At 45.9% G+C, this 18,789-nt stretch overlaps 1 protein-coding gene across 8 annotated transcripts in view; it reads left to right on the forward strand.

Moving 5' to 3' along the window:
• The first annotated feature begins 1,731 nt into the window (after positions 1–1,731).
• cspg5a (chondroitin sulfate proteoglycan 5a) overlaps positions 1,732–18,789 on the forward strand; it is a 53,310-nt gene continuing 36,252 nt past the window's right edge. For 2 of the 8 annotated variants that reach the window (XM_070965772.1, XM_070965778.1), the window contains exon 1: positions 2,651–3,214. In XM_070965772.1, the coding sequence (XP_070821873.1) occupies positions 3,118–3,214 (97 nt within the window). In that variant the 5' untranslated portion in view covers positions 2,651–3,117. Of the gene's footprint in view, positions 3,215–18,789 lie in introns of all 8 variants that reach the window. The other 6 variants (XM_070965780.1, XM_070965779.1, XM_070965774.1 and 3 more) reach the window with 5 other exon arrangements.

The following is an 18,789-nucleotide window of genomic DNA, read 5'->3' on the forward strand; positions in this document are numbered from 1 at the left end:
AAACCCCAATATTTAAAATATTATCTGCACTACTGCAATATTGCACATACAGTCCATGGTTTACACTTATTTATCATCCAAAACTGCACAAATATTTTGCTGTTTTTTGCTTGTAAATACTGTATATATTTAGTTATATTGTATTTTTATTATATTATTATAATATTATATAATATGTATGATACATTATAATACATATTATATAATGATATATTTAGTGTTAGTTATGTTTTTATTTTTTATTCCTGCTTACATTTTTTGCTACATTCTATATTTGCCTGTATGTTAATGCCAATACAGCAAAATAATTTCCCAAATTGGAATCAATAAAGAAGCAGTCTTCAAATTAGCAAATGTTAGCATGTTAGCACGCTAAAGTTAGATGGTGAACATGGTCAACGTTTCACCTGCTAACATCACTGTCACTGTGAAGCATGCTAGCATGCTAATGTTAGCATTTAGCTCAGTGCCGCTAACGTGGCCTTAGCCTCTTGTTCAGTGTTCATAAGCACTGATAGTGAGAGTAAAAGCAGCCCTGATGATTCACCTGAGACGGCTGCCGGATGACAGCTCAGGTGAGTCGGTGTAAGCGTCGACACCGAGGAAATGAAGAAAAGATAGAGGAAAAGGCAAATATCTGACTTTATTAGATTTGGAGGATGCCTTATTTCAAACATGGGAGATAGAAGCAAAGTGTGGCTGAAGTTGAAGCTCATAACAGATGGGACGCCTGTTGTTATTGTCCTCCTGCCCCACGCTGCCGTCCGCTCATATCGGGATCACACAGCGGATTAGAAATCAGATGAAAGCAGAAACATGCAGGAAGGTCAGCGATGTGATCTCACTGGTCAGAATGAGTAAACTGACGGTCGCGTGGAGGCAGAAAAGGAGAAATTACGGGTGCTTCGAGATGTTTTTTGGCAGTGTTTTGTTGTTGTTGTTCATAAGAACGGGCCCATACTTTACATCATTTAGATGGAAGCCACCAAAACGTCCTCTCGACCTACTTTTCACAATCCACCGAACACATTTTCTATTCCACTAAACATTTTGGATTTTTTTTTTTTCAAAATCTGGCATTTCCCCTGCTTTTGCATACACACATATACACGTAAACAATCCACACACACACACACACACACACAAAACATCTCCTGTTGCCCAGCCCCTCTCTCTCTTTATGCTTTTTTGTGTGGAAGAATGCCCACGACCCCCACCACCATCATTACCCCCGGGGCCCTTGGGCATTCATCACCCTGTGCATCCCCCCATTTACCCCTCCAGCCCCCCCACCTTTCACCCAGACACCCCCATGCCTGCCCTCCTCCTCCTCCTCTTCCTCACCCCTTTTGTTTGCCTCTCTGTGTCACACCATTAAACAAAGCTGGTTGTTTTGACGGCATCAAACACGACACTTCTTTTACATAATCTCAAACTGCTTCATCCTCTCCAACACACACACACACACACACACACACACACACACACACACACACACACACACACACACACACACAGCAATGAGGGGAAGTTAAGCTCCTTCAAAATAGACCGATTTCCATTGGGGAGGAAAAAAAGTGTCCAGAGCAGATTGTGTACTCCCATTGAGATCCAACACTCTCTGATGAATAGCAAATAACTGAAAGCTTTGGGAAACAGAGGGAGGGAGGGGGGAGGTGGAAAAGATGGGAAAAAGTTTCGTGTAGGAGGAGGGGAACAAAGTGGGTGAATGTGAGAGGAAGAGGAAAAAGAGGGAGGAAGGAGGGAAGGAGAAGGAAGAAGAGGAACAGTGTGGGGAAAGGAAAGGATGGCAGAGGGGAGGACAGGAAGAGAGGGGCAGGTAGAGGAGGTTTAAAAGGTTTATCAAGATAAAGGATAGAGAAAGAGAAGAGGATGAGAAATGTGTCTGGAAAAGATGGAGGTGGTAAAAAAGTCAAATGATGTGGAAGAGGATGAAGGACAAAGGGGAAAAGAGAGAGGAGAAGGGAAACTCTCAGGTGTAGGAGAGAGGGCAAAAGTTTTCTGGAAGAAAAGAAAGGGGAAAGGAGGTTTACAAAAAGTCTTGGAAGAAGAAGAAGAAAGCAAAAAAGAAGAGGAGGAGAACCTCTGGAAAAGAGGGAGTAGAAGAGAGGAAACGTTTTGGGGAAAGGAAGGATTGAAGATGGGAAAGACAGAAGGAAAGAAGGAGGAAAAGGAATGGAAACATCTTGGAAAAGGTGCAGGAGAGAGGACAAGATGTTTTGTTTGGGGGGAAAAAGACAAAAACATTTTAAAAAATTATTATAAGTGAAGCAGAAGAAGAGAGAAGGACAAAGGTAGAGAAGTTTGGGTGTTTACAATGAAGCTGGAGAAAAATGTTTAGGGAGGAAAAGAGGAGGAAAAGAAGTGAAAGGTCTTTGGAAGAAGCTTAAAAACAAATAAAGACTTGGCACATGAGGAAACTTAGGAGGAAGAGGAGGAGAAATGTGTGAAAAAGAGGAAGGAAGACAAAAAATATGAAGGAAGAGGAAAGAAGTGGACTCTGTGATGGACGAACGAATGGGAAAAGTTTTAGGAAAGGGAAGGATGGAGCGAGGAGGAGGAGGAGGAGGAGGGATGCGTCTTGGGAAAGGGGGGGGGGGATCAACAACCCTTTCCCCCCTCCCCAGATGATGAGAAGGCTGCCGAGCGCGCTGCACTCCGCCGTGTGTGTTTGCTCCCCCTCAACCACAAAGTGCCGAAAGCACCGATCCGTTCCGAGCCAAACGAAGCCAAGCCGAGCCACGGCGTGCGTCTGCGCCCCCAAACGCACCCCCCGCCTCCACCACCACCACCACCACCACCACCCCACCCTCGCCGTCTCCGACCGCCGTTCTGTGGCAATGGAGCCATAACCAGCCTCAGTGTGCTTAACTGAGCCGAGCGTGTGAAACAGCGGCGGATACGAGGAGGCAGCTGAGACCAAGCGGCTATGGAGGAGAAGCGCAGGGAGGCTGGAGTCTAGACTGCACGCAACGCAACGCACCCGCTTGTCCGGATTACTTTTTGCCACATTTTTGAACTCTATCATCACTATTAGCACAGGGATTTTGTGTTTTTTCTCGTCTGATCATCTGAGGCTATCGTTGCGCGGCGAGGATGCAGGGGAAGGAGGCGAGCTTCTGCACGGGATGCTGGAGACTAACGCTGCTGTCGTGCGTCCTGGCTCTGCACTTGATCCCGCTGTCTGTCCACGGTAAGAAACGGCCCTTCACTGTGCGCTTCAATCATGCAAAACCTCCACATTTGCATCTGTCGCTGAATTTTCTTGCCGCTGCAGCGCGTCCTCTCTGTGGATTCTGGGTACCGAAACCCGCTCCCACAGGGCGGCCAGAAAGGAGGTCAGTGAGGCTCGGATTGTAGGTTAGGAAGCGCCTCACACTCAGCTGCCATGGAGAGACTGTTGGTTAGTAAAATGTGGTGATATTATTCTGATTTCTATCTTGGTCTTGACACTTTGCAGCCACTGCAAACTGGAAATAAATTGTCTTTTGGAGAATCTGTTGACAAAAAATGAGAGTCAGACACATTTTTTATGGACACTGGAGCAAAAAACACCTTCATGCCAAAATGTAGGAATATTAGAAGAATTTTCACATTTATAGGAATTTTATAGGAGACACTTATGGCATGATTAGGTCATTATTGAGCACCATGTCCCTGTAGGAACACTTTCGAGATGTCACAGGAGACAAAAATGGTATAAACCGAAATGAGGTCACATTAAAGACACTAGTAGACGATGTAAGTCCTTATGAATATTATACAGACACGAGAGGAGGCGAAAATTGGGTCAGCATGAACCGATTTGACACCACAGACACACTGAAGGAAATATTGTTGGAAGTGAAATATCATAGAGATATTTTACAAACAATAAGGTCACTCACATCTGCAGACATTGTAAGTAATCAAACAGCATGAAGGGTTAAAAACCCCCTTTAACTCCCTCCAGTTCAGACAGTGAAGGAGCAAATATAAGACCTCACAGTGGCATCTTAGGAAGCAATCAGAGCAAAACCAGGTCACTAAATCATCAACTGGAGTATTTCAGGCGAACTATAAGCCGCTGTTGTAATATTATAGGAGAAATTGCAGAGATGTGTGACAGTGACAGCGTCCAGCCGATGCAGTAAACCGGATCCCTGGAGGCGCGCTGGCACTACGGCGACACAAAGGCGAGGATTGGGGCCGGGGGACCTGATGAATAATTCATGAAGGGATCTGGACGGACATTCTGATACACAGAGAGGAGGAGAAGAAGAAAAAACACCGAGCAAACAGTGAAAATAAGAAGCACCGAGGCTTCCATGCTCTGCCTCTTTGTCTGAGATTGATTGCGCGCGGCGGGCTCCGCTACTGTCAGATTAATAATGCAGGAGCGTGCACGAGATGAAGTCAGTCTGGCGTTATAATCCAATATAATCTGGCCGATTCTTGTCATCACACTGGCTGAAATGCATGGAGTGTGAGTGCAAGGTGAAGTCCAAAAAAATCATGTTGTTCTTGTGTGTTTTGTTTGGAGCGCAGAGGATCCGTCTGGAGGCTCTCCAAAGGAAAAAAGCTCGCATCGGGGAGCATCCAAGAGCCATGTTCCCTGTCAGCTGTGCCTCTGAGCCAAATGTGTAAAGATTTAGCACACTGACCAATTTATCCCCCTCAGTCCTCAGCCTTCAATTTTCCCCTCAAATGTAATGGATGTAAAGGTTTTTTCTTACTTCTGGCCTTATAGGAAACATATGAGAGCATCGAGCAGGCTTTTTAAAGCTCATCCAGGCGACGTAATGCACATAATATAAGACCAGTGTGTGGGTTGTTTAAAGACTTTAAGCAATAGTTTGCCAATTTGGGAAATACCCTCATTTCCTCTCTTACCAAGCCTTTGATGAGATACAAATCTCATGTCTTTGTGTTTCATATGAAGCTGCAGCCAGTAGGCGGTTAACTTAGCTTAGCATAAAGACTGGAGTCAGAGGGAAACAGCTAGCTGCAAGTGAATATTGCATCAAACCTGTAAACCTGAACAGTGATGAAAGTGACACTACCAAGGGTGAAAAATGAGCGTTTGGTTGTGGGCCGTGTAGTTGACCCTAAACTCAACTCTCCATGCAGTCTTGTCTAATTAAGTGCCCTTGAGCCAGGCACTTCACTCCCCGCTGCTCTGGAGCCGAAGCACCAGCTGGCACCTCGGCGAGAGGGACGATGATGAAAAAGAAATTTTCCCTCTCGCACTGCAAGAAATCCCCATCTCATCCAATCATTTTTAACTGCTGGACGTACAGCAACATCTCCCACAGCAGGAAGATGAAGTCAACCCGTTTCCAACACCAATCAGCTCGTTCGAAATGAGTCTGTGTGTCGAAGACAGAATAATACGTCTTGCAGCAAGAAAACAAGTCAGTCTGCTGAAGTTCGCTTTTAGGACTCAAAGATAAACCTGATGTCAGCCCTGTGAGGCTGCACAACGTTTACCATGTTCACCTAGATTAGCATGTTAGCATGCTAAGAACAGCTGAGGCTGATGGGAACGTTTTGCAGGTATTTGGTCATAAAGCGTCAGACAGATTTAAAATTGGACTCAGTGATGAAAAGTTAAGGGATCAACGAAGTATTTAGGATTCATCCTCTGAGGATCATGAGCGTCTGGACCAAAGCGATGGACTGACTGCCTTCAGATCCACGAGGCCAGCGTGGCCAGTGTGGAGGTTTGTGCAGTGTTTGGGATCAGTATGGCGTGATAAAATGATGAAATACCATGTGATCATCTTAAAGTCATCTGTTTGGCTCCCCGTCAGCAGCAGTTTTGTCACCCTTCATCAGTGCTGCAGCGGTGACTTTGTGTCCGCTCAGACTCAGGTGGATACTTAACTAAAAGAGGTTGGCAGATCTGGTGCAGACGCCTTAAAACAACCTTGGGCTAACTCTCCTCCTCCTCCATCTCCTCCATCCCCTTCACTCAGACACACACACGCACACACACATGCACACATTTTCTCGCTTCACTGGTGGAGTGTGGAGGCGGCAGCTTGCCCCACATCTGTGAGTGATGCTCAGACGACCAAGGCCAACTGCCCTGAACTGACAGCAGACGACCAGAATACCGTCAGTCATTTCCTGTCGGCTTTTCCTCCGGTGGCCATTTGAACCCCCCCCCCCCCGTGTGTTTAATGGAGATGATACGCCGCTGTCCCCTCCGTCCTCCCCTCCCCCCAGTCGTCTGGTAGATCGGTGATTGACGGAGTAATGCTTTCTCCTTTCTGCACTGAAACTCACGGACGTACAGCCTCGCCTGTGCTTCTCCTCTCCTTTCATCTTCCTCCTCCTCCTCCTCCTTCTCCTCTCCTCTCTTTTTTTCTCTCTGGCCTGCTGACACATATCTGTGAGCTGGCAGATCATCTTTGATGTGCAGTGGGTTAATCTTGGAGCCAAATCCTCCCTCTATGACTCCACTAACCCAATCCAGCCTTTTTTTTTTTAATCGCAGTTTGAGGAAAGACAAACCCCCCCCCCCCCCCCCCGAAAATGAATAATCATCAAATTTCCGCCGTCTACTGCTCTGGTTATCGGTGAACAATGGCTGTCCTCTGCATCTCCTGTGTCGCCATGGAAACCACACACATCCACCGACACCGGCTGGCAGAACAGCGCGTTCACGCCGCTGCCATGATGTGTCCGCGCTTTGAATTTCACCAAGCCGTAAAATGTTGCTTGGATTTTGGCACATGCATGCAAGTCTGGTGGCTCCACGCCTACTGACCAGTGTGTGTGTGTGTGTGTGTGTGTGTGTGTGTGTGTGTGTGCGTGTGCGTGTCCACGGGCAAAATGGGTGTAGTCCATCATTAGCAGCTCTAATCTGGAGATGATATCATTATTTGCACTGGTGTATTCATTATTTCTGCCTAATGACTTCATGCAGCGCATACTGTGTTTGATTTTCAGCTGATGTACACATTTTCCTGTTGACTGTGCAAACATCCGCGTTTCGACTCTAATTTGAATGCCAGGAGGAGGATGAACCATTTCTAGAAAAAAGAAATCTGTTCAAAGGTGCGCGTCACCTCGCTGAGCATCCACAGTTTGCCTGCAGTCGTGCTCCCGCTCGGCGTTGTGGCCTGTGCATGTCGGCTGCTTGATGTTTTGGATTTGTCTGAGACTGAGTGATGGACATCCAGGGCAGCCAAGGTTGATGTCTGATGATTGATCAAAGCGCCGCCTCGCGCTGTGGGCCGAGTAATGGAAAGTAATCAGCAGTAACGTGCAGTCAGAGTGAGGGCAGGAGGAAGGACCGCGGTGACGTCCATCTGTCAGTCAGCAGTTTGAGTCTGATGACAGATCACGCACTTTCACACCAGGCGTTTTGACTTGTCATCGCACAGGCGTTACTAACAGGGATGACTGCTCTACCAAAGTGAATCAGCTAAATGGAACTCGGCCATCATTAATTCAATATTTACACACTTTTCCTGCTTTACCTCGTGAGGCAGCTGGACTTGCAGGATCATGACATCACATGAGATCTCGTCAGCAGAGAATCCAAGTGGCCAATCAGCATCTTGTGAGGAACTACTGGCAGCTACAGGTGGGCGTGGTTTAGGCGTGACAAAAATGAGCGAGGTGAAAGCAACATGGCGGCTCCTGAAGAGTTTAGCGTAGATGCTGCTTTAGCATCAGTTCTGTCAGAACTGATGAGTATTTCTTCACTGGGAAGAGCAAAGGATGGAAGTGATTGGCTGAAGTTAGCTCGTCATAGACAGATGGTTCATTCAATCACCTGCCAAGTGCTTCTGAAAGCCGCTGCCCTTTTCCAAAAAGTTTCCAAGGACGGCTTTGCAGATGGTTCTGTGTAACAAACCATCTGGTGCGTCAGGTTATTTCCCTCTGCGGCATGTCGAAATGTCAGTTTTTTGACGTCCATATTGGATGATTCTGGGGCAATTGTGGGAAGCCAGGAGGAGGAGGAGGAGGAGGAGGAGGAGGAGGAGGAGGAGGAGGGCTTTGTAGGACGTCCAGACAGGATACACACATTTGCATCCCTTTAATACAGTCGTCATGTGCGACACTGTCTCAAGCAAGAATGATTAAAAGATTAACGTGACATGTTTGTTTATTGTTGTCGGGTGATAAATATAAATAAAAAAACCCCATAAAATAAATTCATTCATTGATAATAATGATCCTGACACTTAAATTAACACACTTCCTGTCAGCGTTCATGAATAATGCAGATTGGCTTTGTGGCTGTAAATATAGCAGTGTGATTTTTGTAATGATCAGCCTGTTTTATGGGGACAGTTAGTCATTGATGATTAACCCTGAAATGATTAGGAAATGATCAATTACTCACTTTATAGAAGACAAATGAAAGAACATCTCCACAATCAGTGTATTTAACTGATTAATCACGTAAATCTATCAAACATTTACTACTTTCATCTCTTTGACTGTGAGGATTTCCTGCTTCTCTTTCATGTCATCATAAACTTTGTTTTTTGGACCATTAGTCAGACAAAACAAGCAGTTTGTCATTATTTTTCACTACTGATGGATTAAAGAACTAATTAAAGAAGAATGGATAATGAAAGCCATCTTTGCTTGCAGCCCTAATCATAGTTGCAGGTGTTTTGGATTAAACCACTGAAGCTGGATTACTACATGAAAGATGGGACGTCTTTTGTCCCCGGGGAACAGAGAGAGGACAGAAACTTCTCTCACAGCGCTAAATTGAGATCGGTGGCGGCTATTATGTTCCTCATCCCAGATAAATCTGTTTGTTGGGAAACTAAATGATCCTAATCTCGTTTGTAATATCCTCCCACCTGGATCTGCCTGCAGGCCAGCATTAGCGTACGTAGGTGGCCGCAGGCTCGACCCCACCAGCTGCTGGCTTCGCTCTGTGTTACTGTGCGTTTGTGTGCGCTGTGCACAAATGTGTGTGTGTGCGTTTTAGCCTCCTCTGAGGTGCAAATGTCCTCGTGCCACCGAATTACCACATTTAGTAAAGGCGTTATGTGTAACAGGGGAAATTCTGCATGAAGTTTACAGCAAGCATAACGGCAAGAAATGAGCGGGCAGGTAGACGTGAGCGTGATCATCATCATCATCACATCAGATCAGACGTTGTCCTTCATATCAAACTCCAGTCTCCAGTCACCTCCGAGATCCACCGAACCACATCATGGCCGTGTGGCAGATCTTCTCTCAGTGGTTTAAAACAGGGCCTACAAGTGACTGAGAGGCCACTCGAGTTTCCTCTCTCCACTTTAGACTCACAGGAAGATGATTTCATGGTGCTGCAGCAGCAGAAAACGACATATTGTGACGTCTGCTTTCTTGTCTTTCATTGTTTCAGACTGGTTACTGTTACCCATAATGCTGTTTCTGAGGCTTTTCATCCTGGACATCAGTAAACTTTGCTGATCTTTGTCAGCTTTAGCATAGAAATCTTTGGATAGATGCACCTGCCGCCACGACAAACGTCCCACAGAAAGTCGTTATCTGCCTGCTGAGACTCCCGTCAGCACAGCGTCCTGCAGGTGTCCTGCAGGTGTCCCTTGGTGCCGGTGTTCCTCCTCCATGTCGTCGTCCTTGTCAGCGTCCAGGTGTTTTTTTTGCTGCAGCGGGCTCACAGGTGTGACAGTTGTTTGGGCCGCCGTTGTCGCCGTCCTTGGCATTGGTGGTGTTTTTTTTACAGCAGGTGGAGAAGGTCGTCGCACAAGCCGAGAAAGTTTCAGTCTGACAGTGACGGGCTGTTTCTGTCCTTCCTGCTCAAAGACGAAACAATTAGCGTACAGTAGGTGGGCTTTTTTATGTATGGTTGCACTGCTGAGTTGGCGTTGTTCTCAAACTCTGGCCGCCCTTGAACAGTGATTTACATATGTGTGTGTTCATGTAGGCGTTATGGTGGACGGAACAAGGGTGCATCTTTTTGTATGTGCGTGTTTTGCACCCGTCTGTGTGTTACGGTGCGGCTGCTTTCTGCCGGCGGTTGGTGTGTGTAGGTGCTGCGCTGTCTGTGTGTCAGTGTGTCCTTGGTTAAGCGAGTCATTGAGTTCATGCTCGTGCACAAGCTCGTGCACGGCCCTCGTTCCTCCCCGGCCCTCCTCTGCTGCACGCTGTCATATTAGCATTCAGTGCGCCTATCACACCCGGATGGGACACACACACACACACACACACACACACACACACACACACACACACACACACACACACACACACGCACACACACACACACACACACACACACGCACCTGTCATGGCAACAAGACTGAGCAGAAAAGCAGATATTTAGACTTATTTGGTTTGTGTGATGAGTTACACAAAATATGAAAAAGAAGCTAAAATCATCTGTCAGTTAATCAATTCGTCAATGCAGAGAAAATTAAACCTTTTTTGAGGCAAAATGTCAAAAGATTCTTACGTTCAAGCTTCTCAGATGTGAATACTGACTTATAAGCCTCGATGATAAACAGTATTGAGTGCTTGTGATTAGCAGCTTCATCAATAATGGTGATAATCATTACTTGCAGCCCTAAAGACGAGAAAGACTTAACAAACACGACTCACATCACAGGCCAGCAGCAGTGCAGCGATACATGCACAGATTCTGATAAGCTTTAGCCAGAAATGTGCAAAAATGTGGAAATGCTGTGTTTTGTGTGTTTTAGACTCTGCATTGTTTATTTTGCTTCCTTTTCTGTGTTTGCTTCAGCTTTCTGCAGCACGTCTCCGGATTTGTTTTGGATTTTCATAATTATGCTTTAAATTGCCATAGTTTCTGCAGACGCTGCACGTTTCTCCTAATGGAAATATTTTGGGCTTTTGCAACAATTTTCACCTTGTGGGCCACCGTACGTACGACGTCTGAACCCCCCCCCCCCCACACACACACACCTGTTCGACAGTTATCCAGTTATTTCTTTCCAAAACCGACAATCGAGCATCTGCACAGACTCTACGCAGCGGTTGGTCAGGCGCGTGAAGGAGGAAACTTAAATTTTTTTTTTAACTATTTCTGGTTCTTATAAATGAGAACAGTCAAGTGCAACAGTGTGAGGGTCTCCAGTGACGGTGCCACCATATTTAAACAAACGCTGTATCTCTGTCCTCTCTATGACGGACAGTTCCTCACCGCGTCTTTAAGTGTGGACGTTCAGTCCGACGTGGTCAGACGACCTGTTTGATGATGGAGGTTGTTTGGTTAAAACAAACCAAACCGTCACCAAAGCGGTCAGAAGATCAGAAAACATTTTGATCTTTGTAGCAGTGAGTTTGTAACGCTGCATCATTGAGATAACACGTCATCAGTTTTCATCTAATTTGGATATAATAAAAGAATTAAAACACCTGGCAGGTGACTTAAGAGACGCAAGAGATTTTTACCCAAAAAGATTTTATAAAAGGAGGAAATTTCACGTCCCCGCTCGTCCTAAATCTGGCATCTGATTGATATGTATAGATGTATTATTGATTTCTTTTTCCTTTTCTTTCGGATAGTTACCCACTGATGTTCACAATAAACGCTGATTATTTTAAAAGTGAAAACTGAAAACAGGGAGCCCAGCGTTTACTGTACACCTACAGTTTCCATGTAATTTTCATGAGATCTTTGCTCCGACTAACCACTTAAAAATCAGAGTGCAAGAGGGTAGATGAGAAGATTGTGTGTGTGTGTGTGTGTGTGTGTGTGTAAGTGGGAAACACACACACCGGCTTACATGCTTACATACTTGCATTTTAACTGAGTGTCCGCTCAAAATCAGGTCACAAGGGAGGAAAAAACAGGCGGTGTAAGTGTAGATGCATGGATGCTCGCATACCATATGCATGCACTTTACATGTACGCACACACACACACACACACACACACACACACACACACACACACACACACACACACACACACACACACACACGCAGTATCACCTCATAAATCCACAGTTCTTCAAAGATAAACACATTATTAGTAGGCGTGCGTATTCCCGCGTGCACGACTGTGTGTTTAATGTGTGCGCATGCAGATCTCGCCAGGTCGGCAGCGCCGCATTAACTCTGGTGAGGCTGAGGCTGTTTCCATGGCAACAGAGCCTTCCTCCATCCCACCACCTGTGGAGTCAGAAATGACAGGATTTATGAGATGGAGGGAGAAAAAGGACAGAAGGAAGGGAAAGAAAGGACTGCAGAGACGAGCGGAGGAGAGAGGGACGGAACGAAGGAATTTATGAGACGAGAAGGAGGTGAAGAGGAGGGAGAAGGAGAACGGATGAGTGAGAGAAGGAGGAGTGAGGAAGAGTGAGAGCAGCTGGTGTAAATTCGATGCAGAGAGTTTCAATCAGAGCCGAATGCAGACCTGTGCGTTTCCTCTTTATATCGATATTAATGAGCAGCGATGAGTAAAGATAAAAACCTCATGTTTAATTCATGAGTGAGGGAGTGTGGGAACGAGAGGAGACAGCAGGAGTGTGTGTGCCTGTGTGCCTGTGTGCGTGTGCGTGTGTGTGTGTGTGTGCATGTGCGTGGTTCTCTCGAGGTTTAGGTATTTGAAGCTAAAATCAATGACGGTGAGTTAAACAGGCTCGCGCTCTGCTTCATCTCCGTTCGCTCGGCCTCGTCAGCGCTTCCTGTGCTCATTTTCAGAAACATTAGTTCAATTATCTCCCCCGTGTGTTTAACGTCCGCACGCCACGCGATGGCGATTCTTTATCTGGACAGATTTGACCTCTGAAATGTTTTTCCGCTTCCTGATCAGCTGCCACAAACGGCCCAATTTACAGAAGAAAGAGAAGACAAATCACTGCCTGATGTGGGCGTGATTGGCAGCTCGTCCGTCTTAGAGACGCCGCGGTCTGACGCGGGAAAGCAGCGAGGAGGTTTCAGACGCCGTTCGACGTTCTGATGAGCCGTTCGTTTGAAGCATATCGACGTCTTCACAGCTCAGACTGACTGAATGTGTCAGACGGCCCAGAATGCACCGCGAACTGCTTCTGTCAGCTCCGGTGTGTGTGTGTGTGTGTGTGTGTGTGTGTGTGTGTGTGTGTGTGTGACGGGGCATTAGAGTGATTCCTCTTCTTCTTCCTCTCGATTTCCTCTTCAGTCATGTTGCCTTTTAAATATGTTTGGATAAGACGTCAACACACTTAAATCTGTCACTTAAATTAAAGCGACGCTGAAGAACATGTTGGAAAAAGCCAGTAGGTGGACCTTGAGTTGAGATCTACTGTAAAATAGAGTGAAAAGCTCTTAACAAATGAATATTCTTCTTCTCCTAATTATGCTAATTAGGACGATCAGATTGGTGGAAGACTGCTTTAATGCTCGGTATATGAAGACTGAGACATTAAGCAGGACGAGCTCCACGCCCAATGTGACCAAGTCAGATGTGTTTTTTGGAGAGCTGGTGATTTATTTCTACTGACACTGCAGCACATGAGCCGTGTTGTAATGGGATTTTACATATTATGGAATTAGTGACGTGAAAATGTATTTGGGGAGATTTCATCATGAACTCCATATTGGTCCTACAGGAGCCTGTAAGCCTTTGTGTCTTCGCCGTCCAGTGTCCAACCTTTCCCCTTCTCTCTTCAGTCTGGGTCAGCAAACTGGCTGGCGGGCTGTATCTGTCACAACCAATCAGGTTCCTCTTTACAATCTGTCACAGCCAATCAGGGCGCCCCAGGTCTGTGGGTGGTTTGGTGGCTTCCCCTCTCCAAACTGATCTGGGTTAAACAAAAGGCGAGGCCTGAGGGTCGGCAGCTCGCCAGCGCAGGCGACCAGCACTTGGCCTTGAGGCGCCATCACCCCCAAACAGTCCGACACACACGCACGCACACACACACACACACACACACACACACACACACACATAGACTCACACTGATTTTCTGGAGAATCACCCAAACCCTAAACTCTGAACTAAAATCAACCTTTTCCCACCGGGGACATGTTTTGTCCTCAATTGGACAAAACATCATAAATTAACTGGTCCCCGAAAGTAGGCTGTGTCAAAACACACACACACACACACACACACACACACACACACACACACACACACACACACACACACACACACACACACACACACACACACACACACACACACACACACACACAGACAAGCCAAAATCTTCTCATTATGACCATTCACACCCTTCACTAGAGGAGTTGGAAGCTACCCCAATTACCAGTGGGTTGTTTTGGCAACGAGACAGCGCACACACACACACACACACACACACACACACACACAAATATAAACAAATTTGCAGACTGGCAGTGTGAGGAATCTCCTTATGTAACGCTGTTTGATCATCTTCTGTAAAGGGAAACAAACAAAGACTCTTATATTCCGTTGGTTTCGTCTCGTTGGGGCTTCAGCTGGTCTGTCCTGGACCCAGAATGAGTCTGAAACCCTGAACCGGCTCGTCCTGACTCGACCCGACCCCGACTCTGCCCGCTGAGGATGCCAGGCCGGCGGCTCTAACGGGGCAAAAGACGCTGGTCATTGTTGGTTTGACTGAGCTTGCACTCTGGATGAACTAATTGCTGAGTCATGCTCTAAAATGACCTGTTTTACCGACTCATTGAGTCTTTTATTGAGTAACAGATTTTCTTTAAAATTGTCAAAGAAGCTTTAAAGCTGCAACAATTACTTGATTACTAAAGTAGTCAATTGGTGGAAATAATCAGCTATTTTAAAATGTAATTGTTTTAATCATCTTTCATGCAATGCTGTCAAACGCTCTGCAGGTCCAGCCTCTTAAATGTGATGATTTGCTGTTTTTCTCTGCTTTACATGATTGTATTTGGTCTTTGAGTTGGGGTTTTTTTTGTTGGGCAACGCAAGACATTTGATGACATCACCCAGTCAAACATCAGCAGCACTTCAGAAGCGAGGTTCAATATTAAAAACGCTGCTGAAAAAAATGCTGTGTTAGCGGCGGAAATCTCTGTCCACAACACTTTCATGAATTAGAGTGTGATGACTAAGCTTCATAAGACCCGGGACCTGGACTTTATTTCAAAAAGTGCTTAAATGAGATGGAAAGCTGCAGTTTTTTTGTTGTTCATTTATTTAAATTGATCTGAATCCTAAAGAAAAAACTAATTTTCCAGTCGAGTAAAAACTTGAGCTGAAATGATCGCAGCGCTCGCGGCTCGCTGGGTCTCTGGTGGACTCATTAGTTACTCTCATGTGCAGCATTAAAACTTTATGGACTATTTGGAAATCATGGTCTCATTGTATTTACATACTGATTCATTTCTTAAGAGATAGATGTGAAGAACGTGGCTGACTTTTAATCAAATCTTTGTGGCACCTTCTGTTAAAGTAATAATCGACAGACTCTCGTTACTTGCAGCTGCTGGAAACTAAAGCTGCTGTGTATCGATGTGATGCCAAATTGACTTCCTGAAGCTTCCTCAGAGCCTCCACGCTGCTCCTAAACCAGCTGTCCGTCAAAAGGTTCCTCCTCGTTAATCCAATTAGGCTAACGAGGCGGTGAAAGGGAGACAACTCCACGTAATTGGTGCTCTGTCCGGAGATGCACGGGGAGGAGTCTGGCAGACTGACACCGCTGTGGTCTTTTACAGCAAGACTGCCTTAATTCTGTCTGTGTGTGGATGTGTGTGCCTGCACGTGTGTGTTAAAAGTGTGTTTTACTGTTGTTTTACAAAACTTACGGCCTCTTTAGCTCATAACGTGCAGACTTTACTTTTTGCTCCTGGTTACAGCCATGCTAGCAGCTCTGTGAGGCTGCACTTAGGCACAGCAGGGAGCTAAATGCTAATAAGCTCACAGTGACAATGCTGACACGGTGATGTTTAGCAGGTAGCAGCATTCGCTAACATTTTCTAATTAGCACTGAAACAAAATCCAGCTGTGGCTGGTTTGAATGTCCATGGATTTACAGAAGTAATTAAGGAGAAACCTTCATGTCACCGCGACCATTGGTTCACTAAAACCACAAATGTCAGCCTCGTGGTAAGTGTTCACATTTCAGTCTCCACCAAAGTGGCGCAACAACCAACTGACATTTCCATCCACAGAGCTAAAAATCAGGCTGGAGAGCTTTGCTGTTCAACCCATGTCAGCTAATTAGTGTTCTATGTAACGATGGTGCCCTATTACAAATTACAAAAATATGTGTTTATTCAAAAAGGGTTTGGAAGATGTCAAGTTTAAATGTCTTTCAGCAGAAGTCCAACATCAGAATTTCCCTTCTTGTAATGGGAGTGTTGCTGGTGGACGTCCAGTCTAAAGGTTGCTTGATTGACAGGTGACTCACTCCCAGCTGTGCTTGTTTCCTGCTTGTTCCGCCCAGACTCCACCGATGCTGATCCAAAAGCCTCAGCCTCCAAAAAAATGTCAGAAATGAAGTAACGGTAAAGTCTTCATAACATGCTGTCACCAAGCTGACGAGGTCCTTGACTGCAAACAGCCTGTATGGAAGTGCAGGATACAAGGCCTGAAGCCTTGTAAGAGTGTGTTTTCAGCAGATCTGAAGGTCAAAGTTCAGTTTTGCAGTTTGTTTGAAGAATATAGAAGTTCTGGATTATTGCATAGGTGGAGATTACAAACCACTCGATTCAGCTTGCACGTGTAAACATCCTGCTCTGCTTCGTCAAACCTGCTGTGGCAGATGGAGCGCAGCATCCGACGGAGTGCTGTCCTCCATCTGTGACTCAGGTTTAAAATACTGCACACCTGTAATCAAAGACACAGGAAATAACTAACTGTTTAATCGTTTAGAGGCTCGGAGAGCTAGCATGGAGGGCAGCATGCGTGGCACTGCATTGGAGGAGCGTTGTATCGCGTTTTCTTGCACATTCAGCCACTACAGAGGGCAGTTTTTCACATTTTGAGGAGCATGCTGTAGCCTTTTGTTCCTGCCAGGGGGATCAAAGTGTAATATAACACAGATGAAGCGGTGTGAGGTTTGAGGCCAGCGATAGTGGACAGTCCAGAGTAGATTGAAGATCTCTGGAGAGGCTTTCCTCTCAGCTACAGACAGACTGGCAGAGTGGGAGTAAAAGTCCAAGAGTCCTTCATAGACCATGAAAGCATCTCTCTGTCACCTCGTCTCTCTGCATCCCTCGCTTCACATCCGTCTCTCTGGCTTCGTCTCTTTCTTCTCTCACGGCGCCTCTTCTCCCGGTCCCTCGTCGCCGTCGCTCCTCGTCACTTCCTGTCAGTCTCCCCAGTTGCGCGGCAGCCATTGCTGTGTGTTTTCCCGTTTGTACGGTTTGTGTTCATCAGGCTTGCTGAAGCAGCAGCAGGAGGAGTTCGTGGTGTTGAAGGCTGGCTGGTTTCCCCCGGAGGTGCGCTCATCCAGACAAACTGTCACTTAATGAGTGGACTGCTGTCAGGAGTGTGTGTGCGTGTGTGTGTTTGACAGACAGGTGAGAGATAAACCAAACAAATATGAGTATGATTGTTTCTTATACGGCGTGTCCTCAAGAGAGAGGTGGACATTTACAGCCTTCAATTCAAATTTCATGGTGAGTATCAAGCATTTAGTGTGTAAATGCTTTTGTGCAGCAATAGTAAAGCCTGTTTTGTGTGTGTGTGTGCGCGTGTGTGTCCTGCACTGCTCAGTTGATGTGTTAAACAGCAGTGGATTGTGGGACTGCTGGAAGGATTAGCCCTCCGACGACCCCGGCTTCAAAGACGCAGCTCGCTGCTGCTGCGCCAGAAAACAAAACCTTCAATGAAGTGAAGCCTTCAACCTGTCAAACGGCTCGTGGCTGAAGTGACAGCCTCGCGCCTAACGATGGCAGCGTCACATGCACGCACTCGTGTGTTTGGGTTTGTTTTAGAGCGTCTATTGATCGGTGTTTATTCAGGACGGATCTTCTTGCAGGCAGGCTCTTTATCAGTGCTGTCCTGCTTTACATTCATGTGTTACTTTTATTCAACCAAATGAGCCTCTTTACCGGCAAGAGCAGCAGCCAGTGGTAGAAAAAGCCTTGCTCAAGGGTACTTTGAGAGTGCAAGCTGAGGGAATAACATGCAGGCTTTCCTATCCCAGATTCAACCACCCTGCAGCGGCGGCAGCAGGAGAAATATTTCATTATATACAATGTGTTATCGCACTGAAGAGCAGAGCTAATTTCTCTAAAATGGAAAATAGATGCAGATGGGATCTATGTGCCTTTCAGTTTGAGGATTGCTCAGGCTTTATGGCGTCTACTGCTGCTAAATCTTGAGTTTCTGGCATCATTTTGTGGTGATGAACATCAGGTTTTCATGCATGTTCCTCAGAATCAAAGGTCGAGGGCTCGTTTGCTCAGCCTATTATCAGCAATGACAGAAATCCTAATAACTCCAGCATCGTCGGGGTTGAACCATGAGCTGCAGAGTCCCAGCTTTGAGTCTGACCGCGGATATTTGTTATTTCCCGTCTCTTATTCCCTTAATTTCCTGCCATCTCTCCACTTTCTATCTAATAAAGGCTTAAAATACCAAATAACTATCCATCAAAGAAGAAGCAAAAAGGCCAATTTCTCCTCTCAGTATTGCTCTCAGCGGACCAGAATGCCGTTAAATCACATGATATATTGCGTTTGAAGTTACTCATCTGGAAAATCTCTTACGCCGTCGCTCTTAACTCATCGCTACTGTTCTGTCCAGCGAAATGTACAACAACTACAGCGCAAACTCCTGGTGGGTTAATTAGCTCCCTGTTTTTCCAATAAATGTCTTGATTTAACTGAAAAACACGCCAACGTGTGTGGAATAGTTTAATTAAGTTTAATTATCTCAGCCGAAGA

This window comes from Chaetodon trifascialis, chromosome 7 (assembly GCF_039877785.1).
Source record: "Chaetodon trifascialis isolate fChaTrf1 chromosome 7, fChaTrf1.hap1, whole genome shotgun sequence".
NCBI classification, from domain to species: domain Eukaryota; kingdom Metazoa; phylum Chordata; class Actinopteri; order Chaetodontiformes; family Chaetodontidae; genus Chaetodon; species Chaetodon trifascialis.